Consider the following 24,655-nt stretch of genomic DNA (forward strand, 5'->3'; position numbering starts at 1 on the left):
GAGTTCTTCTTTTAGGATCCTTTAACAGTCATTCCTTATATGCAACTGTTCAGTTACTGTACAAGCTTTTGTTTTCATCTCTGCAATCTTTTTGTCTTAATAGAGAACACAGACTGAACACGGTGCTCTCTTTCTCTCTCTCTCTTTCTTTCTTTCCTCAGCCAAATCAAACTCCAGTCGTGCATAACATTAAGAAACTTTCAATAGAGTTTCAGAAAGGTCTCTGTATTTCAAATCCGGAAAATTGCTTGCATAACTTACAACTTAAATCTGTCTTTGTTCAGAATAGAAGACAGTGTTACACGTTCTCTGCATCTTCCAATTGAAGATGTCATATGATTGACAGCCTGTCTTCAACTTACACCTGAGGGAAATTTAAATAGGCTAAACAGAGCAATGATTATCTTTTTATAGTTCCCTGTGTGATTTCTTTGACATTACTAGATTGTTTGTTTATCCAAACTATTGTTTGCATTGGTATTTTGATTTAATTATTTGCAAGGAAAGCCGCCAAACAGATGGGCCAATTGCTAGTCATCTGTTGCTATGACATTTATCCATCGACATCACAGAGCCCAGCTCTGTCCAAAGCATTAGTTTCTTTTTATAGTCATGAACAAATATCTATCTATCCATCTATCCATCTATATATCTATCTATCTATCTATCTATCAGAATTCTTTAGTCTGTTTATTTAGCCACTGTTGAATTTTCAATAGCTTTATAAAATCATGCCAAAAGGTTGACAAAATGGAATATAGATTTGTTTTCTGAATGAATTCCATTATTATGCTTAAGTCAGTGACTTAAGCATAAAGATGGTAACTTGATTCATTCATTGAATCAGTGTTTTGAGTGAATCTGTATTTGAATGAATCTTTTGACCTACTGGAATAATCATACAGAAGAGTAATTTCTTGGACCTTGCATTCATGCTATATTTCCACAAAAATGGCAATAAAATTGTTTTAAAAAGCTATTGAGAGTCTCTTTCTAGATCTGTATATGTGCAATTTTAATAAATAGCGCTCGTTTTAATTGTTAAATATTCAGTGTTTGAATGCAGGTGTTGAGTGGTCTGATGCGGAAAGACACATAGTGGTTGCCAACTACTTGCTACAAAAAAATACTGTTTCTGTGAACAAAGTTGAAAGATTCAAGTTACTGGTATGAATCAAAATAACCCCCCACAACAAGGCATGCAAGGATCCATTGTTCTCATTATAAAGGGGCACAGCTCTTGCTTGTTCCTCAGCGGATCTGAATGCTACAACAAAGTACTTTTTAATTTGCCTTTTCCTCTGCAACAATTACGCAATATTTAAGGCGTGAGATAGACATGTTACACTGTGTTGCATTGTAAGTACTCCAGATTAGTACAGTTATGATGTTCATGGCTTTAAAAACGCTGATATGCTTGCTGTGCTGTCTTTTGAAATTTAGTTATAATGAGCTTCGGAGAAAACAACAGCTTTGTATTTTAGATGTACAGACTTTCTAGGCAAAGGAGTTTGCTTTTCAAAAAAATTAAAGTTCCTGTTGCTCTTTAAAGGCAAAGGTAGTCTAATGTATTCCTTTACTGCTCAACACACTGCTGGTCAATTCACTGACTGATTGAAGGATAATATATTGACTTACTGATTTGTTTCAGGGTCAGGGTAGCAGTACCATTTTTGCTTCTGTAATGCCTAGTTGTAGTTTAAAAGATACTTGTTATGTAATAATATTATTGATCTGACTGCACTGAAATCAGAGAACGAACTTGAACTGAATTGATCTGGGTGATGGAACTATTGTTTTCTGTATAGCTACTTTACAGCCATCTTGGTTTCATAATTGATGAATTTTGCAACATTGATACTCATTGAACTGAACTGATTAACATTGAACTGATGTGAGCTGAGTGACGACACTTGTCTTTTGTAAAGACACTTATAAATTAATGAAACTTGTTTCATAATTGATGAACGTTACAGTTTTTGAACTGCAATTAATCAACAGTTAAGTGCTTAGGCTGAATAATGATGCTATTGTGTTTTAGAGTCGCAAAATTTGAAACAGTCACAGATTTGAAAAAGTTTGCATCATTAGTTCTGTTATTTTCCTGTTTATTACTTTGAAGCAGCTTTGAAACATTCTGTATTGTATAAAGTGCTATTGAAATAAAGTTGACTTGCCCTTTACAGTGTCAGAATTCTCAGATAATAAACACTTCGAATCCTACACTTTACATTCAATCCTCAATCGTATGTATCATGAATGTTGATTAGCGTCGTCTCTCGTGACAGCAAGCTAAAAGGTTCTCTTGAATTTTAATGATCCTGTAAGGCAGTGAAGGCATTTTTGTGGGCTTTCTTTGAAAAGAGAACCTTATTTAACCCATCCATCCATCATCTGTTTAGCTTTGAGATGACTAGAATTTAATGTGATTTTTAGTATTCCTTTAATTTAACTCTGACTTGTCACATTGACAAAGGGTGCAGTAATGGTGAACCAGGGCTGTTGCTTAAATTCACAGGGCCCATAACATCTTCAGGCCGAAGGTGTCACAGGGCTGTCCAACCGCGAACAGCAAAATGTAATTTATTACACATCTCAGAAAGACAATTAGGTATTCTACACTTAAAATGTGCAAAATCAGATACGTCCGATGCTGTTTCTCTCTTTGTAAGCGACATACATGGAGGGAGGTGTTCCATTAAAGCTGATGTTAACAGAATTAAGTGCACTAAGTTAACTTTTTCCCCAAAGTGTAAGCTCAGCAGTCTTTTCAAAACGTCAAGTCTGAAGCTGGTAATCACTGGACGCCTGCGTAAAGGGATGTTATTCATTTGAATAAGAACCCTCGATAATCTTCTTCTGGATTTTTCTTGACAGATGTTTCGTTTTGCGGTGCGCCTGTGCATTTGATTAGCCACATGCGAATGAGAAGTTGTCATGCGCTTGACACCAGCGATCTTCTGTCCTTCCTCTCTTTCTCTTTCAGTCCTCTTGCCACACCATCTCCATTAATCTTTTTCTGCCTTCAAACCGCCATCTCTCTTTATGCATCACGTCCCCACACGCCAGTCTCCGTTACATGCTGTTTTTCAGTCAAAAGATCTGCTCCGACACTCCTGTCCTTCATTACCTGAGGCCAGTGCTTAATATTTCATATGTCTTTGCATTACATTTCAGGGTTGTGTCCCTTGAAATGTGCATTAAGCTTAAAGCCATAACTCTGTAATGTGCAGGCTTGTGATTAAGTGATAAGAGCTCTTACGGACTGTCAGGTGTGCCGTTCCCTGTGATGCATGTTTTACCCTCAGCTGCCTTTAGATTATTCACTGATGGGGAGATTTGTTGCAGCACTGTTTTTTGTCAACTACAAAAGGTATGTGTACCTTAAACACATACATAGTGTGATATTTAGAGAAGGCACAAAGCAGTTTTATAACTGAAAGGTCACTTACATTACAGTATTAGTATTGCTGACTAAACGGTTGTGCTGGCTGAATACAGCCTGTGTTTCATGTAGAATTTTATTTTCGTTTTCTGCAGAAAAGTTGGTTGCCAGGGTGTTGTAAGGTGGTTGCTTACTAGGTAGGTGCTTACTTGTTGACGTTATTCGCGCTTAACGGTAAATCAGCTAACGTTGATATGTTGTTGTTTTTAGGTTGCGTAACCAAAAGCCAAAGTTAAGTCAATGTCAAATTGACATCAAATACTAACGTCAACCCGATTTTCATTCTCAACCAAAATGCAACGTCTGTCCGAAGTCCAACATCAACTTGACGTTATATTTACGTGTATGTCTGGTCCTGTACCTGCTGGGAAGGAAGTTCACACAGAAAATGAAAATGATTTACTCACCCTTGTCGTTCCAAATCTGTATGGCTTTCTTTTTCTGCAGAACACAAAAGAATATATTTTCATTGCTGATAATCAAATGCAGTTATCAGTGTTGGTGACCAACAGACATCTCTCAAAATATCTTAAACGCCATTTAATACTCTGCATACAGGTCTTATTTTGGTTTCTTAAGATATAACAGGTCAATAATAGAATAGAAAAAAAACCACTGTATAAGACATCTCCACTGACCTCTCCAGATCGATAATTTAATCTATAGCCTACATTCTCCAGCTGCTTGTCTTTTATAGGGTGCTGGGTAGAAGTTATAGATTAATTCCATAATCTTAAAACATTAAAAGAGCATGCTAATTTATTGGCGCTCATAACAAAATTAATATTCATGAATAAGCTTTCGAATTCAGTGACGTCAAAAGTAGAACATCTGTGAACCATCGTCTGCCTCTGTAACTTTTTAAACTAAAGTGTTATTTTAATAAAAAAATATATATTTATACATTTACTTCAGTATGTATACACAGTATTCACTTTAAAATATGATAATAAAACGCACAGGTCTCAGCTGGAGTACAGTGCCCCCGCAGAGCCCCCCTCCCATCTGGGAAGTAGCTATACAAGTTCTCCTCGCGTTTTCCGCGCGTCAGTCCGCTGCGTTCGGCGCTGAGAGCGGCAGCTCTTCTCTGACAGCACATGCACTGATCTCAAAGGGCTTCGGATTAGGACTGAGAGAAGACGTTTGACTTTTGGTCTTTTGGGAGTGAATGCGTACACGGCTCATCTTCAGGCTCCTTTGGTAAATCGTGATGCCCACAGTGAATGACATTTCGTTTGGAGACAGAGATCCCTGAGGAAATTAACCGCCCTGTATTGTGTTGTATGTGATGTGTTTCACGTGTCTGCGCACCACAGTGAGGTAGTTTGACTGACACGTGTTCCCACGGACCGTTAAATGACCGGGACCCGGCTTTGGGTGATCTATACGGTGGATGCGGCGGAAAGAAAGACCGTTCTTTGATCACCGGGAGCAGAGACAATATGAAGTCTCTCAGAAAGTGGAATTCCTCCTGGACCATTTGGATTATTTACCCAGAGATGATTCTTTTTCCAGTTCTTTGGTTTTTATCTCAAACTCGGGCGGCCCCGTCTATAACAGCCGAGCAGATGGATATGGGGGTGGTAGGTGCTCTTTTAAACCTGTCTTCCGACTAATAATAATCGTTTAGGGAAAAGGCGTGAAAGAAAAACCTGTGGCCTGTGGGTATATATTATTGTACGAATTAGACGCATCTGTAAAATCAAAAATGTATTCGGACTTACACTCCAACGCGTCTGCATCTAGACGCGTAACGGATTCGTTTCATTGTGTCTTCATAGAAGTCAAGTTTCACAGCGACGATTCAGAAGAAGCAAAACGTGCGTCAGAGTGTTAAAGAAATAGTTCAGCCAAAAATGAAACCATGTCATCGTTTACTCACCATAATTTTGTTCCAAACCTGTGTGACTTTCTGTCACACGCAGGAGGCTGGAGGTATCAGTCACCATCCACTGCATTTTTTCACTGCCTGAAAGAAATTCGTAATCATTTGGAATAATAGGAGGGTGAGTAAATTATGCCAGAAATATTCATTTAAAAATCTAGCCGATCGATTTTTTTGTCTGTAACTGGAGCCATAATCAAGCTCTTCTCGGGTATCTACTTAATTTCCCCCTCAGACTCACTTTCATGCTGCGCGCGGATTCAGAAATAATATTTGACGTGACATTTTCACGCGCACCGAACTTTGAAAAAAGCACGTAAACTGTGCACATCTGTTCGTTTGAAAGAAATGTTGACTGTAGAAATGTTCGTTTACTGAGTGGGATTTGTTGGCTGAGAATTTGTTCATTGCTCAAACTAAGTTGTTAGGGTATTTATTCCTGCGTTTCACACTGGCAGTTTCTCCAGAAATGTAAATTATGGTAGCAAAAATGAGGTAACGGCACTAACATCAACAAAACAGCAAAAGTTGCTTACTCAGCATTCAATCATCCCTTCAAATGTTTGATTCTTTTATATTTTCATCATTTAAACAAGAGGCATCATGCACCTTTTTTGTTTGTTGAAGATGCACTTCCCTCACTTTCTACAAAAAAAATCATGTTTAAATCAATACAATAATCATGCCTAATAAACTACAAATCTTTTTGTTTTAATTTTCCTAAAACACACTATGCTTAAAAATCCCAGGTGTCCCATGTCCCCTCACTTTGAATGGGCATAAGGTTGTGATCTGATTTCATATTTGTGTGTTTATTTCACTCGGCCACATACTGGCAACAAAAGCATTTAATTTCAGTTAACAGGAGTACTCCAATACTTGCTTGTTAAGTTGTTCTGTGGTATATTTGATGTTCTCTTCAAAGAAATGGATTTTCCTAATCAATATCCTTTTATCTTTTATATCCAGTAACTTTCCAAAAAGTGTTCATAAAGTACTGTATGTGTATTGATCACTTTCGGTCAAATATTCTCTTACATAAATATCCTCTTATAGTAGAAACTTTTAGCAGCGTCCAATACGTTTTTCATTTAAACTCTCAAATGAAAGGCTCCATATTTCTTAATGACCCTCACAAATCTAATCTTGCGCTACTGAGCAGTTGGTCCACGCATATAATGAGGCTGTTGATGTCTGTCAGCGTGTAACACTGCATCTCATCAAACCTCTGATCATTAAACATGGCATAAGACGCTCTGCAAATGATCTCTGATGGGTTACAGCTCTCTGTGACAGCAGCTGATAATAACATGACACATACACTTCTTTCAGATTACATCTCCAGCAGCTTCCGTATGACTGTGGACGGCAGAGCAGCTGTTGTTGTTAACTTTGCACCCCAGACAACTCATGCTTGAATGAAGACTTAGGGAGTCGTGTCCACCTCCAGGGAGGCTGGCTATTGCTTTGCGGGCTGTTGGCACAGTAACACTTGACAGGCGCAGACGATGCTTTTAGAGATCTAAAAGCTATGGGTGATGGCACAGATGGTGGGGTATTGTTGGGCTGGGAAGGGCGGGTGTTAAGTAAGGGCGTTGTGAAGGAGCAGATGGGCGTGTGGCATAATGATTGGTTTTAAGACTGTTGCTCGGACTGGACAGAATGGGACAAGTCAGCACAATAACGGTTACAAACCCCATGTGACACAGTGGACCTCCCTCAGCATCCCTCCCATTGAACAATGCAGCTGAAAATGACAATTCACGTCTCATTCACTAATAATTGCTTGCATTGTTTTGTATTCGTATGCGCAGGAGAACATCTCACAAAAATGTCCATCTATTAAACAACATGTTCCTAAGCACACAAGTTTGTTCTTAATGTCTCTTTAATGTCAGTGAATTTAGAGTATTCTTAATGAGCGGCCACATGCCCGAGGTTTGTCATTTGCAAAAACACACCCAAACCAGCTCCATATAAGGACTTTCCACACAACCTTTTCTTTATAGCCTTTTATCGTCTGCAAAATGCTCAGGAGGATCTTGAGGCTGTGTGCCATCTTCAAAATGCTTTTGGTGAGCCATGATTTGTTTGTTAAAACACATGTCATGCACAAATTGGTTTTAAAATTTAAAGTTTTTTAATTAAGAATAATTGTATTCTAATGAATAAAAGGCACCATAATGATATGAATGTGTGCCAGGTGTCATTACTGTAATGCTTTTGATATTATCTTATAATTTTAATGATTATTTTGATTACTTCTCATTATTTAAATTTCATTACTATAGTAGTCATGATACAGATTAAAAACTGTATTTTTTCTAATAGTTTTTAGATTTGTTAGCAATTTATTAAAGCCTCTGCAACAAATTCTATCATGTATAAATACTTAAGCATTCAAATTAAAAAGTTGTTTTTGTATCTTTTACTTGAAGGGTAATAACAATTCCACATTGCAAAAAGTTGTTGTTGTTGTTGTTTTGTTTTGTTTTTATCTGACCACTTGTTTGTGAGACTAACTGAAATGGAAATGCATGGAAAATTCACCTACATTCAATCCGTTTGCAAAGGTGTTTTTCTTGCTTTTTTTATTCTGCATCACATTGCATTCTGTTTTCAAATCCTCTGAGTCAAACTAATGTAATGTCTTTAACGAGAGCACCAGCTGGACCCATCAACAGATGCATGCAGCAGCGCATGGGCTTCACCACCCGCCTCCCTCGCCCATGCCGTACTCATTATAGTACACACCACATATTAGCTCACAGGCCCAGAGTGACACGTCCTCAACTAAGCCAAAGAGAGTCAGCCACCTCTGCTGTCATGAGCCTGTCCATCATTCACATCGTCAGTTTGACCAATGTGCTCACTCACTGGCTCTCACTTCTAATTATCCTGAAAGACTTCAGCCATGAGTGGGACGGGCCTGCGATTGACATCCAAAGCGAGGTGGCCCAAAGCCATCGCACACCCACAGCAGAGTAATAAAGAGAAAGGGATGAGCATAAGAGCACAGCCTTGGTGACTAAAAGGGGCCACGTACAGCATTTAGAGAACTGGTAAACATTAAATCAATAGCACTTCTCTTTGGCTAAGATAGACTTTGGCTTGCAGTAGATCAGGTGATCTATTTTTCGTGGAAATACTCCCATTAGTCGTTCCTGTCAGTCAGAATTGGCTCTATTTTCCATTTCCTTTCTGCTCAGACAGATAACAATGCAATGGGGTGTAGTAACTATTCTGATGCTGGGTGGGCCTGTAGTTTGGTGAATTTTCTGGATTCTGGTGACCTGTAGTCCATTGCCAGGCATCTGCAATTTGGGTCAAGGAGATTATTTCAGGAGCGAGGTCTGTGGAGGTGTGGATGAGAATAGATTTGGCACAGTGAGGCAGCAGAGTAATATGTGTGGAATTATGCACCTGCTAAAGCTGCATGCCTATAGTCATAATTTTGAATGTCTATTAGGCTGCCTAATTAGATTATCTCACAACCTCGAAGATACTGTGCACAACTTCAAGGAATCAGGTTTAAAGTTTGGGAGTCAGAGTCACTTCCTAACATCAACAACACTGATGGATCTTTGTCCCAAGCTATCACGCTGTTTTTGATTGTTTTCAGCCCAGAGTGGAGAAAAGCACTAGGGAGGAATAGAAAAGTATGGAGGCTCATCACTCTCTTCTCACTCCTGTATTATAACCCATCCGAAAGAATCCCTGGATGGTGTCTGTAGATATAAAGAGTGTCAGACAGTCAGACCTTTAAGAAGCCTCAGATTCTGTTTCTCATTGGCACCCAGCGCAGCTCATCTCTCGGAGACAAGGATATTTTAGGGCTTTTGCTGCTTTCTGACCCTGTAGACTATCTAGATGACATGAGCAGCAATCTTGATGCAGGGTCAGGCACATGGTTGGCATTCTTTAATAAGAACCATGTCAAACATCCAAATCCAAATATCTCCTTTTGTCATTACTGACATCTTGCATTTGAACGGGGGATAGCAACCATTTATATTCATAAGCTTTTGGGGGCAAAAAAAATCTATTATATACATAGATACATTTATTTTTTTCAGGCCCGAAAAAAAAGTAGTAAATCCAAATTTCTCTGATAAGGCTAAATTTGAGCAACAATCATGAGAATTACTGGAAATGTTATAGGAAATCATTGGTCAAAAAGTGCGGGAACTTTGGAGATGCATTAGTATATTCTGTGCTTTTCTGCCTCACACAATGTATGTATATTGAAGTGTGCTAGCATTTTGTTTAACATGTACACCGACAAAAGAAACACCAAACATGGCTAGTCCTCTGTGCATGATAGTGATGTGTTTTTGCTATGGTCCCTATGAACATTACAGGCCAGGGGAGTGATTATACTGAAAGCCTCGATGGATAAACCTCAGGAAACACAGTGCCCTGTAATAAGTCAAATGCTTGAGGGAATGAAAAGAGCAGGACCCTACGCCAGCAGCTAGCTCTGAATTCTTACAGATCAAACTGTGTGGTAAAGGAAGAAGGAAGGATGTAGTGTAGCTGCACGCAATATTACATGCTTTCCATTGGATCGCACTGATTTCAGCACTTCAGAACCAATGCTGTTCAAGTCAAAATTATTAAAGAAAAGCCTATATTGACTCCATGTGCACCCTTGGTTTTATTTTTAGCTCAAGGGAACCCCTATCCTCCCCAGGCAGGCTGAGATCAAGGATGTCTTTACCATGGCTGTCCAAACAACCGACTAGCACTTATAATTATGGTGGTTTTGTGTTGGTTTGGCATGCTTCTTTGCAGCTTAAAATAAACCACACTGAAACAGGCAACAATGAAGCACCAGTAGAAAAAGCCCCAGCAACAGCAAAGCTTGTCTTAAGTTGCTTGCAGAATTACTGTAAAGTATATGAGGTTTTTTTGGCCACTACTAAGTCTACTAAGTTTTCCAGGTCTTCAGAGGCACGTAGCAGGTGCTTCTGTGGTTTGTCTCTTATTTGCATTTTTTCACTTTCTAACCAGATGACAGAGCAGGAACCGAGAGGGTTGGAAGAAAGGTATTCTCAGATGCAAAGAGCGACAGAGAAATCATTTTGCGAGAGTGAAGGCTTTTGAAAAAAAAAAAAAGATTCAAGATGTTGTAAGGTTTAAAATGACACGGCTCCTTCCACTTCTGGTCCCCATGAGAATAACAGAGAGAAAGAAAGGTATGTTATGAGCCAGTATAACCTATAGATTTAAACAGATTCAAAATGCATGACCACGCCATGGTCACATAATGAGGTACTCATTCTGTTTCACTACAAATTGATGACCTGCCACAGCATTAGAATTTTTCTGCAGTAAAAAAACAAAATATCAGCATTGTTAGATTTAATAAATAAAGCTTTCATTAAAATTACCTCATGAATACACATTTTCAGAGAAACTGAGTTAGGGTGCCGGCACACCATGATTTATTGATTTCAATTGTTATAGAATGTCGCAAGAATGTAGAGGACAAATGAAAGGGTTTGTGAAAGTGGAATCTCATGCAACCAAAAGTGTATTGAGGGTATTTATTTTTTATTTTTCCCATTTTCAGCAGGTATTTCCATTGAAAACATTAGACTTAGTAAATAAAACTGGATTTAGATAAATAATTATATCACACAGCACTGATTTTATATAAGTACTCTCAATTTTAGGTCCAAGCCAGGTGGTGAAATAAGCAGCCAGGCTTGATCCTTTATCAGTGTACCCTTGGCAAGACTCTTTACCTCAGAGAGCTTTATTTGTACTGTACAGTCTTTAAGGATAAAAGCTATAACCAATTTACTGCTTTACCTTCTTTATTTGAGCAGCCATGTTGAATGCATGCATGTTATATAAAATGATCAACTTCAAATGTCTTTTGTTACAACCTTTTTGTTGAATTTACTTGAATCCAGTAAGTACAATTAAATGAAAGCGTGGCCAACATAGTTGCAGGGAACCACTTGACATGGCATTTTGATGGAAATATAAAATCTAATACTTTTGAGTGCACAGTGAAGGATTAAATTGCTATAGAGCACAACAGTGACTGACCACTTTTTAAGCGGCCTTGGTTGTCACACAAAAAAAAAGAAAAGAAAGAAAAAAAAAGAGATGCATTCAAATAATGCGTACTAAGCCATAAACTGAACAAACACTCTCAGAGATGAATCATAGCATTGCATTTTTTTGTTTTACAGATGGGTATTTAAAGTTTATTAGTAAATATTTGAGAGATTTAGAGAATGTACTGTAGGTAGGCTGAAGTATCCTTTGGAATGCAAACAGTGTGGGAATTAAGTTATTAAACACAAATATTGATAAAGTGAAGTTTCTTCTACAGCACCATTTATTATTACTTAATCTCAGAGCTCATGGTACATTTTAATGATTTTTTTAAAATTGTATTTAAAGGTTTATATATTTATATATATACATATATTGTTTTTTTTTTTTTTTTTTAATTGAATGGGGTCCCTAAGATTGTGTTCTTGTAAGATATTAGTCATAAAATTACTGAAATGCTCAGTCTATAGCTATTAAATGGTGGCAATATCTGGAATATCATAGGTAATTTACCCAAAAGTGATAATTTTGTCATTTATGAATCTTCCCATTGTTCCAAACATTAACTTAATTTATTCTGTGGAACACAAAATAAGCTGTTTTAAAGAATGTTTTTGCTGTTCTTGTCCATACAAAGTCAGTGGGGACCAAAACAACATTGGACCCCACCGAAAAAAAAGAAGAAGTAAATATCGACAAAATAAAAGGCACTGCCAGAAATTAAATATTGGTACATCTGTGCATTCATGATTTTCATGGCAAAATAACTTTAGAAGTGTTAAGATCAATATATGAAGCTGTTTACCCCTTGGTTGACCTTTACACAGTGTTTGACATGGGGAACGGGGGACTGCTGTAACAACTTTGTTGTTTCTGTTGTTCAGTGATGAGTCAGTTATAGATGAGTCAGAAATACATGCTGGCTCCTTTGCCATTTAGACTGTATATTGCATAATTGCCCCAAGGATTTTGAAAACAGTGGAGTTATGAACTTCAGGCTGGATGAGAAGATCTTCACCATCATGAAGTTTCAAGCAATTTTCAGGTAAACGATCGCTACAAAGATCAGCTGAAAAAAAAAGTGTAGAATAAATCCAGCATATGTTCAAAAATATGGCTGACGCCCACATCATCTAGCAACAGCTTTGCCATGATGGTATACAGATGGTAGAGGTACAGTAGAGACAAGACAGAAACGACTCAGGAGGTATATGTCCATGACTGCCCCCGCTAGCCAATTACACTCGAATCATTTGTCATGAAATTTGCATGTTTCAAAAGAAATGACCCAATCCCTACAGATCCCACCAATGAATTTAGAGGTAGAACTGTTATTGGAAATGATTCAGCTCCATTAGTTACCAAGGAAGCAAATTACCTCATTCTTCTGTTTGTTTATTTATCAGGAGCCTCTCCTGGCTGTTCTGAACTTTTTGGACTGCTTGTTTGTCATGTTAATATCTCGCAGTTGCTAAAACGAGGGCCTTTAGGGAAGGTTTTTTTCAGGTAATTTCTTGTCTCACTTGGATTGCCGTGATGAGTAGCTGGGTCAGTGGGGCTGTCTGGAGAGAAAAATAGCAGTTTTAAGTGGGCTTTTATGATAATTTCTGTCCTTAGCATTTCAGGGAGATGAAATACAGAACAGAGCACCAAATAAAAATTACAGTTCACAGCTACCAAGCATTCAAGGTGAATATCTTGCCTCTTAATAGTGTTGGGAAGTAACAAAGCCAAGTGCACACTAAAAGACTAAGTGTTTTTTATTTGCTGTGCTTTTTTCCCCAGTTCTTTGTAATTTAGTGCAAAACAAAAGCAAAGTCCTTCCTCTGTGTCTTCGTTGACATATTGTCAACATATTATGAATAGTCTTCCTTTGCTTTGTGAGCTAATTAGGAAGAGAACGATCTTGTAATTGGCATATGTAGTCTTGGATTATTTGTATATTGTGTTCAAAAGATAAACAATGTTATGCATATTATTACTATGGTATTGGGGGCGGGACATTGTCATTCTAGAAAGCATCTGATTGGGCAAAAATCTGTGAGTGCAACATGAGTCATCAGTATTTTGTTCCATTTTACCAAAAGAAGAAAGCCAGTCATTTTATATATCTGCTGTTGGTTTAGCATATAGATGGCCTCAAACTGAATGAAAGAATGGGAAAAAAAGCTGCAGAGTTTCATTTGTACAAACTGAAGACTTTGAGAATTTGTAATACTAATGTATTGCTCGTGCTACAGAAATCAATCCAGTGAACTGCAAGTTACAAGAAAGAGTCGGTCAAGGCAATAATCAAAGCACGGCAGAAGCCGTATATTCGATGCTTCAGCAGATAACATCTATTTTCTCCGCCTCTTCTCATTTGCAGAGGTCAGAAATCTTCTGAAAGCGATATGTGTGTATAGTGCTCAGTGACAGTTTTATTGCTCTTTGTGCCCATTCGTTTTCACAGATAAGTATAAAACAAACCCTTTGGTTTGTTGATAGTTATCTTTGTAAATATTAGAGGATAACTCAATGCCAGCACAGTACACTACAATACAGATAAAAACTGAATCTGAAGATGAGACTGTGACTATATGTCAAATGGGCATGTTGTCATAAGGGCTGTAACTAGATGATTTTGAATCAAATGTGTTTTCTCGATTGGAAATGTATTTTTATTGCCTTCAAAGACCTATAATTACTACATTACTCATAAACATGTCAGCTTACATGCATTTCCATTGCAATTTTATGTCTCACAGTTGGGACTATTTCTCTGAATTGCTATATTATTTCTCTCAAATTGTGACTATTGCTCTGTTGTATCAGCTTTATTTTCCCCCAATTGCAATTTTATTTCTTCATATTAACTTTTTTTATCTTAGAATGAGATATATTTTAGAATGTGACTTCTTTTTTACAGGAAGGAACATACAGTACTTCCCAACTGTAGATATGTGCAGAAATGGACTTTTTCAAAATCGACTTAACCTGAGAAGTATTCACTGAAGTAAGACGTGTGACAGCTACTAGATACAAGGCTCTGAAAACAATCAAATATCATTTTGCCCTTTCCCATGTTTTGTAGTTGTTGATGTATTCGTTGACATTTAAACGTCACAACGTCTTGAATTGTAAAGTCACAGACTCTTGTTTCAATTTTCAATTTTCATTACCTAACAGAACCTTTGGGGGCTCTTGGTAATTTCATAAACCGATTTACTATACAGTTGACCTTCTCTAGTCGGGACTCATTTGGTTGATAAAAACGACATTAGAGAGTACGCTACTTTTCAGGGCGGCCTTCTCATTCATCACCTGTGCGCTTCTGTTCTGCACATTTATCTGAAAATGAACATCTGTGGTTATGCTTTGTTGAAGTGCCCTGCAGCGAGGCCCAATGCTGACGTCACAGGACTCTTGAGTCTGGCCCCAAAAAAGATAGAATTTATGAAGAAATTATGAGCTAATTAGCAGTTGTTAGTAACTCAGGGCCCTGGGATGAGAATGGATAAGACTCCTTCTTTTGTTGTGGTCTCTCTAATTATATGACAGACCTTCCCTGATCACACAGGCTCATCCACATCCACTCGCCCCCATTCCGCTGCACGATATTCAGAGGAAATAGACATCTAATTTCATCTGGTTCAGAGCGTCTTGCAAGAATTGATTCACTGATTCTGACAAGGACACAAAAGCTATTTTTACGCCTTCCTAACTGAGTCACTTTATTCAGCTGTGTGTGTATGTTTGTTTGGGATAAGCTGAGATATTATTACAAGAACGCGAAAGCAGTCAATTGTCTACTTTCAGATTGCCTCTCAGTTCCCCCGGGACTGATTTAGCAGTGCGGGAATGTTCTCGTACAATTCTTCCAAAATGTATTTCTGAGAGTTGTTCAAGTCAAAGCAAAAGCTTCTTTGTTTGATGGGGAGTAAACAAGTAAGAAAACATGATGTCGTATTACATTGTGCATTCAGTATTTATCAAACAGTGACATTTGTCAATCTAACGCAGAAAACAGAGTGTGCATGGGAAGTTGACTGCATCTTTTCATATCTTCCTAGGGGTTTGTTCGTTTCTATGAATACATATATTCTCCTGTCAACACTCAGCCCCAGTTGCCACCATTCCTCAGGTCTGTCTCAGACAGAATGCTTCTAGGCTCTGTATATATATGTGTGTGTGTGTGTGTGTGTGTGTGTGTGTGTGTGTGTGTGTGTGTGTGTGTGTGTGTGTGTGTGTGTGTGTGTGTGTGTGTGTGTGTGCATGCATTAATATCCATCACATTGATATGTCTGACCGCGACAGCTGCTATAGAATCATGTTGGTACCTCACAAATAGAACCAAAGCAAAAGGCTTTTCGTAAAGAGTTTCAAAAGTTTTGGACCCTTTCTTGTTTCTTTATTTCAAATTTACCAAAGCAGTTTAGTTATTGAATGTTACATATATTAATAATTGCATAATATTACAATTCCTATGTTATATCAAATACAAATTAAATATAGCTTTGTATAGAATTTGCTACCCTTAATATGGTTTAAAAAGTTTGGGATTAATATGTTTTTTTAAATAAAGAAAATGATGCTTTTATCAAGTAAAGATGTATTAAATTGACTAAAACTGATTGCTGAAGACATTTAAAATGCCATGAAAGATTTCAATTTCAAATAAATGCTGTTCTTTAGAACCTTCTATTCATTCATTAAACCTTGAAAAGCATCACTGGAGTAATGGCTGCTGAAAATTCACTTTTTTGTGTTTGTTAAAACTCAGTGGGCTCAGGGGAGGCTAGAGAAATGCGGACTCCCATTGTAACTTTACCTGCTGTAGTCCCTGTTGGACAACGTTTCTTTAGAAAAAGAGTGATCTGTTCACTGTTATATTTTGTAATATTGGCATTGTTTTATTCGTTGTACTACATTTGTATTTTCTTGTACTACGAATGTCCCTTATACACACTGAGTATACTTTGTCCAAATTTTGGACTGATACTGAATACAGCAGTAATTGTAATTACGCCAAAGACTCTACTCTTGCATTTGAAAAGTTAGGTTTCCTACTTCAATTCTCTGGAGCTTTATTAAGAGCATATTGGAGAGTCTGTCAGGAGGCAATGTATATCTGTAATACTTTTATGCCTACCTTGGTCTATGTGGAACATGTAGTACAGTAAATAACGCTGTCGGTGCTCTGTTCCAGACATATTCTTTCCTCCATTTGTGAGCTTTGGCTAACTGCCATTTCAGATTGGTGGCCAAAAGGGATACAACTTCAAGTGCTTATGAAGGATCGGGCTCACTAAGGCACTCATATTTAACTACTGTAATAGAAAAATTGTTCCTGGAGTCAGGGTTTGTTTATTTTAAAACCAGTGCCGGCACTTGTTTACCATTCTCCTCTTCCCATTGGGAAAAAAACTCCCGATCGTGAGCGCACATGAAAAGTGACTACTTGCTGCTTTGATGTGGGATTTCATCACTCCATTCTAACTAAATATTTGATTGGAAATATGTTGTTTGAAACTCTGTATATGAGTGATGGAAATCCCTTCTTGGCAAATTGTGCCAACAGAAGCAGGCAGATCAAATGCTGTTAACTTCAGCAGGGATTCTTACCCAGAAGTCTTGAAGTACGTGTGTGAACGTGAGGTGCTCAAGCTTTGTTGAACAACCTCACTCACTCTCTCACTTATAAAAGAGGAATAGGAATTAGAGAGAATATGTCAAGTGACAGAAGCAGGAAGCGTGGCGTGGAATACCAAGGAGAATAGGCCTAGCTTATTTAAATGTGCATAGCTTGCTCCGAATGGCTCCAGCATACCACTGAATATGAATTCATTTTCAAGCCTTTCAGCAAATGTGGTTTTGTTAATGTCGTTGTGCTTGGGAGAAATGTAAAAAAAAAAGTTTTTTGTCGGCCACGGCTTTGAAACTTGTATATTGTATATACAATTGCCTCTGGTGACCCATCTTTCACAGCTTTTGACAGAAAACCAGGGCCTGAAATTAACTTTTTGCCACACCGTTGAGAAACTATCGCTGAAGTAGTCTTCAGTTCATATATTTTAAATGCATCTTAGATAAACTTCTGATTGTAAACCTATTGTGACAAATGTTTGCTTAGAAGCTCACACTACAAAAAGTCTTCACAAGTCTGGCTTCAGTAAAATATTAGTTTCATCTGTTTGACATTATATACACTGAAAATATTAATGTAATAACACTACATTAGTACACATCAGAAATTATTAATGATGTATTATGTGATACTGTACTTTTATTTTGTTTTACTTTTTTATGAAGTTTAAAAAGTTACCACCCACCATAAAACTGATTGGCAAGTTTTAATTTTAGACTATTCTGCTTCTTTAGTTCGAGCCCTTTGGCCCAGTAACCCGTCTGTGATGTCTTTTTGCTCTGCAGGCTGACCCCTATTGAGCTGTAAGGAGATCAAATTAACCTGGACCGTTTGACACAGAAGGTGGCTATTTGAAGGATCTGACATATTGATCCGCTCCAAGGGTTTAATGAATCTGCTTGCATGTGTCTACCTGTGGTTTCCACTCAAATGTAATGGAGTGTGATGTCCATTAGCCTCTGCTCACTGATGTTTCAGATGAGACAGATTTGACAAACTCTCACTCTCGTTCTCTCTCTATTCAATCTTTTTGTTCTCACTTCTGTGTATCGTATATTGGTAGTTCTGCTCCAGGATTTTTTTTCTTGCAAAAAAAATCACAAATGAGATGTCTCTCACCACAGAAAAGAATTTAGAGTTTTCCTTTGGTTTAGTTTTTTTTATAGGTTACAGTTAAGACACTTACAATTGAAGTGCATATGGCCAAACAGTGCATTATAAATGAATGCCACAAGTTATGTCCAAACTTTTAATTGTTCATGACATTGCAACTCTGGTAAACCTGGTTACTTTCACTCAGTATGTGCAAAGACACCAGAAAGAGAGGAGACAGATATATTTACAGAAGTACTGTTTACATGGAGCAAACTCAACCCACAGATATTGCGATGGTAGTGCAAAACCTAGAAAAGCTGTCCCAAAGAAAAATGGATGACTAAGACAATTTTACAGATCAAATAATAATGGGTTTTGCCAGAAATATAAATAAAAGTGCTTTAACAAAAATACAAGCTACACATTTAGGCTTTTATACCCTCCAGAATACTGTTTTGAATAACATCCATTGTAAGTGCATTACTCTAACTATTCATTCATTATTTATTTATTCAAGTATTAATAAATTATTATTAGTATAAATATTCATAAATGACTTATTAGTTGAAATAAATATTTTAACTAATGGCTGATTCATAATAATAATAATAACAATAATAGGCTATATTTATTTTACCTACAGGCTGAATTATTGTTAAAGAAATAAATTTTATATATGTATATATAGTAATTATATAAATGATAAATGCCTCATTAGTTGAAATAAAGAAATAATATTACTTATTTTAACTAGTTTTAATAATTTATAATAACAAAACAACAACAATGATTATAATAATGATAATAATAATAATATGATGATATATTTTAACAAAGGGCTTATTATTATTATTATTTGATTTTATATTATTTTTGATTATTTTTTTATTATTATTATTCAATCAAATTAAATTGAGCGTAGCTCTTTGAGTCAACAGTTGTCTCATTTGTATTTATTTTTATTACTGAGATTCAAGGAGAAGTGAAGATCGAGTGTTTGGGTGCGGACAGATTCTCCACAGATCTTTCAGTCTTCAGCCTTGCCGAACACGGGGGATTTAATATTGAACCGACCAAAGTGGCTTTAAATCATGTGCACATGAAGTCAGTATGGCAGAGATGGAGAGGTTCCTCACATATCCTAAACTAAATCTCACGCAACCTCACTCCTCTCTGCAGCACATCAAATATATATGAAGCCAAATAAAGGGCGCTCATATGGAAACACATCCACAACAGTTGCACCCCATTTGAGCAGACAACATGATATAAACCAGTGGAGACGCTCTCTGTGGGTACCGCAGGAGGTTAAAGCAGAAGTTTTTGATATGTATTATTAGCACACATACCGCACTGATTCAACTCCTGTGCAGTATTGATCAGCTCAAAGCCTTCTGGCCTTACTGAAAGCCTGCACATCTGAGCCTTTATATATCAGATTGCCCATTTAATTCTATTTTGCTTTATCTAGGTGTGTCTGTCCAGGGCTCTAAACCGACTGACAGCATGTGTGACGTGTGTAAACAGATAAATAATGCATTAGCATCCCTTTTGTTAGAGATCAGATAATGTAGTTATAATATGTGCACATGGAAAGAGCTGTCATAGGGCCAGATGGAATTTGCAGATTTTTCTTATATTTTCGCTTATTTTATGGGAAATGGAGCTTGGTTTTGCTACAGTCTGGCTGGTAATGAAAATCATAATCAGTTTAGCAAAGTACTTGTTCTGCCCAAAAATGTCCCCCCACCCCCAGAATAAAGAATGTTATCTGACTTTTATTACAGTAGACTTTTTTATGTTATCTGTCGGCCAGTATTGGATAGTCTATTTTACCATTTAGAGTAGCATCTAGCACTTAAAGCTAAACAAATAGATTACAGTAAAGTTTTAACACTTTAGGACTCATTTCAAAAGCTTACTTGTGTTTCTAATGATCTCACTTAATTCACTTAATGATTGATTTCAACACAGTCTCGTGAGAAAACAGCTTTTTTTACGAGCAGTTTTGCATCAATTTGTTCAATTTGATTCATACAAAAACTGTCACCAATTTTCCACAACATAAAATATTCACTAATTGCCATCAGAGCCTGTTGGTTTATTCATACACATACACTAACGATTAAGCCTTGACATGAGGATGAATAAATAATGATTTTCATTTTTGGGTGAACTATTTTCCCTGTCATTTTGGAAACGTTTCATTGACGCTGTCGCATTAACTTGCGCTTTCATGTGGTGATATTCAGAGACAGTCTAAAGACGACACATGCCACTCAATGAAAAATGAATGGTGGAAAGTGCAATGCACAACACAGGAGCTGCAGGAAAGTCTTTGATTAAAAAAGCTAATCGTGTTGTGAAACCATCATGTGGTCTTATTCATGTGTGTACAGTACATTAGCTGGAAAAAACAAAAAAATTATGGGTTGATGTTTTTTTAGCTTAAAGTAAGCTAGAAGTAGTTAAATGATTGATACACTGTGCTCCAAAAGTCTGAGAGAACACGCATTTGTCATTTTTCTAATTTAAATATTCTTTTCATTACCAATTATAGCATGACAATTTGAGTGAAAAGTTGAATTGAAAAATTAACATGCATGTCAGAATGTCTTAGTACTCAATTTGTCCTACTTTTCTTTAATGACAGAAGCATTTGAGCTCCAAGTTTGTGTGGAACCTGGTGATCATGTTCTCCAGCATGATTTCTCTTTATTTTTGAGTTTTATCTTTTGGACCTTTACTTTTAAAAGAGTGTTGTCACTAATACTGTATACTGGATTGGTGACCAAGAGTAATTGTATTTCTTTTCTTATTAACTTATTCTCAATCTTTAAACTTTCCCATTTATCTCCAGGTCAAATCCCATATTTTCAATTTCAGCCTTTTGGATGCCATTACTGTATATGCTACAGAAATGTCAGCCAGAAATGTCTTCTTTTACCTTTTTTCTGCCACCTAGCCAGTGGATGGAATGGACCGACTTGCTTAAAGGGATTTTGTTGTGGTTAAAGCAATGTGCTATCATACTGTGCTTAGAAAGTGTCAAACTGTCGCCTCCCTCTCAGCTTGAGTAACAACAAAGTCAGAACCCAAGGGGAAGTGGCGAGTTTGTGTACACAGCCGCAGATACAGTACAGATGGGTTGTTTTTCTGTGTTATTGATGCATTGTTCTGTAGATGATTACATAGAGACACAAAAAACTTTGTCTGACTTTGTAAAGGACGTCATTATTTTATCCTTGCCATGCTCGATTAATGTATAACCAACATGGCAGGTTGTTAGACACTAGACCTGCGTGATGGTGTCGTAGGTGGTCTGCGTCTGAGAGATGATTGATCGCGTTCCCTTGATTGTGTATTAAAAGAGTTCTGTCCTGAATGCTTGAAGTTGTTACTGTATTGATTTATCTGGCCTGTTTGTTAGTGTTGCCACTATGCTGCCACTCTGAATACGGATGACCAGGGAAATGGCAGGCAGCTCAGCTTTATCTCCCTGCTTTTTTCAAGCCCGAATCTTTCACTCACTCCTTCTCCCTCTCTTTATCTTTCAGCTTCGGCATTGCAGCTCATGAAATTCAGCAAACATTTCAACAGCAAAGTGAATTTCTTCGCTCGTAATCCTTTGTGTGTTTATGCACTTGGTTGTGTAAAACATCTCTTGAGTTTACGATTGGCTCTTGAATTCTGCACTTAGATAAAACCATCTTTTTTTATATACATGTATTACTTTATTTCTCTTTCACCCTTCTGCTTGTGTGTAATCTCCCAATCCTCTCTTGGTAGATTGAACTGGGCATTGGGATGGCTGGGTTTCCATTCTCTGCTTCAGCTGTGACTTTGCCCAAATCCTTCCTGTCCTCTTACCCTCTAGATTATACACATTGCACAGTTACTGTGGGACAAGTTAATGCGTTTATGTGGATGGAGAAAAAGCAACCAAATCATGGTCATGTACAATACCAATCAAATGTAAGGACTCAATTGACTAAATGTAGTGTGTGTGTGTGTGTGTGTGTGTGTGTGTGTGTGTGTGTGTGTGTGTGTGTGTGTGTGTGTGTGTGTGTGTGTGTGTGTGTGTGTGAAAATTCTTTCCTTAATTATCAACCTCATGTCATTCCAAACCCGCAAGACCTTTGCTCATCTTCGGAACACAAATTAAGATATTTTTGATGAATTCCGGGAGCTCTCTGAACCTCCCATAGACAGCAATGATACTACCACAATCAAGGTCCAGAAATGTAGCAAAGACATCGTTAAAAATGATGACAGAATTTTCATTTTTGAGTAAACTATACATTCAAAAATGGTTACATGCATTAAATTGTTTTTGTTGACAAATACAATTTGTGCCAATTAATTTCTACTAAACTAAACCCATCTTTTGAAATTGTTTATTTAATTTTATTTACTTAATTATTTAAAATACAATTCAACTACACCTACAGTTGTTGTGTTCAATCGTTTTTGGATTTTATACTGACAAAAGAAACAAAATTGAAAATGGAGACTTTTCTTCATTTTCAAAAATAATGGAAAAACAAGATTTTAAATTGAATTTTATCTTTATGTTCAGAAGTGGAGGTGGACTCATTCACAACCCTGTGCCATCATCATTTTTTCAGGTCTGTGCAACAGAATAATAGTCAAGAATTCTTAAAGCATTTATTTCAACTACATATAATCTCTATTTTGAAATCAAGAATGTCTTGAAAAATGAGGGGGGAAAATTGCTTCTCCGTTTTATCTGAATGAAAAAAGTTCTCTTATTTTTATGCTTTCAATGTCATATAAAATTTTATTTCATTTTATTTACATTTTTTATATTATTTATTTTATTTTTAAAGGATGAGATGAAAGCAATAGTAAAGGAAAAGCAGCTAACAAATCCAGTCTAGAAACTACTTCAATACTGTTTAAAAAGTATCCCAGGATGCAGTTGGTGAAGTGAATGCCTAGATGGATAATATAGTAAATAAAGTGTGGCAGCTTTTAATAATTTCATTTTATTGGCTTTGCTATTGCTTCATTAATAGTCCAAACTTTTTACTGGTGATCTTACTTGCCATTTATCAAACACTTTTAAAGCGAGGCTGAATATAACCTTTGCAGAGCCAATCAGTCCAGCTGAAGCGAAGTGAGGTTAAGTGCCTGAGTCAATTGTGATTTAGCAGGACAGTGGTGTCAGAAACTATCCATTTCTTTAAACACTCCTGTGTGGAGTTGATCCTGTAATCTTTAAGTCTAACCTTTATCATGAGGTTGACATCTCCTCGTCAAATCCTTACAAAATTGTTCATGTAATTATGATACCCTGTCTACCAGTACCATACTATTTTTATTATCAGTTTCATTTAGGTTCTAGCTTCTGATGTTTTTCAACCAATTGATGGCCTCTAGATGTCATTCTCAGATGTATGATATGAAGTCTTCTCTTGAGTAATGTTCTGCTGGGATGCAGCCTTGGATTCCTGCTTCATATTTTCAGTAAAGCCAGGAGTTTGGACCAGGAAAGGAATGGAGATGATATTTGGATAGCCTCACCAAGGATTTACTCTCACTTTCTTGTTTTGTAATCCTACTGTATCTTATACAGCTAGGTGCTTGAAAAAAAAAAAGATGCTTTGGCACTCTGCCTCTGTGTGTTGAAAAGCTAATTCGATTCTGTCTAAAATCCCTGTTCTTAGATAAACATCATTTGGCCAGATTGTTTTTTTTTATTTTTATTTTTATTTTTTTTTAGTAATTGCACTTTTTTGGGAGGATTTACTTTAAAAAAAAAAAAAGGCCTAGGGGAGCCTTTTTTTTTTTTTTTGAGGATTACATGAAGACCTTTCAGTTCAAACACTTTATAGAGATAAAGTTTACTTCAAAACTTGATAAGAAACATAATCCTAAGCTTAAGTTACTATGAAACTGCTTTTTTCTAAGATTTTAGACACTTTCAAGAGGCTGTCTGTGAATGTTGATATATGTATAAATTTTATTCTGTCTTGCTTTTGTCTATAGTATTGTTTAATTGTTGATTTGATATATGTATGAAATGATGACATTTTTAAAATTATCCCACTATTCCATACATCCTCTGCTGATGCAATAGCTGTGTCCAAAACCGAAGACAGCTGCCTGGCTGTAGATGTGGTAAAAAAAGAAAAGTGGCTGTAGAAGAAGATACAGTACATGTCATATTTTATTAGTGCTACTACTGTTGGGAAGATTGGAATAAGTAAGATTCTTGGAAAGAAATCAATACTTTTATTCAGCAAAGAATACTAAATTCGTCAGATATCTATTTAAAATCGATGCTGTTCTTTTGAACTTTCTATTCATTAAAGAATCCTGAAAAAAAGTACCATGGTTTCCACAAGAATATTAGGCAGCACAGCTGTTTACGATATTAATAATAATAAGGAATGTTTCTTGATTTCTGAAGGATCATGTGAGACTGAAAACTGGAGTTATTATGAAAATTCAATCACAAGAATAAATGACATTGAAAAAAATATACAATTAGAAAACATTTATTTTA

The 24,655-nt window shown here is 36.7% G+C and overlaps 1 protein-coding gene across 1 annotated transcript in view; it reads left to right on the top strand.

Moving 5' to 3' along the window:
- Positions 1-4,506: 4,506 nt before the first annotated feature.
- The window catches only part of LOC127986709 (matrix metalloproteinase-17-like), a 67,627-nt gene continuing 47,478 nt past the window's right edge, over positions 4,507-24,655 (top strand). Inside the window, exon 1 of the mRNA XM_052589039.1 lies at positions 4,507-5,028. Coding sequence (XP_052444999.1) covers positions 4,888-5,028 — 141 coding nt within the window. The 5' untranslated portion in view covers positions 4,507-4,887. The remainder of the gene's footprint in view (positions 5,029-24,655) is intronic.

The sequence above is a fragment of the Carassius gibelio genome, chromosome B21 (assembly GCF_023724105.1).
Source record: "Carassius gibelio isolate Cgi1373 ecotype wild population from Czech Republic chromosome B21, carGib1.2-hapl.c, whole genome shotgun sequence".
NCBI lineage: Eukaryota > Metazoa > Chordata > Actinopteri > Cypriniformes > Cyprinidae > Carassius > Carassius gibelio.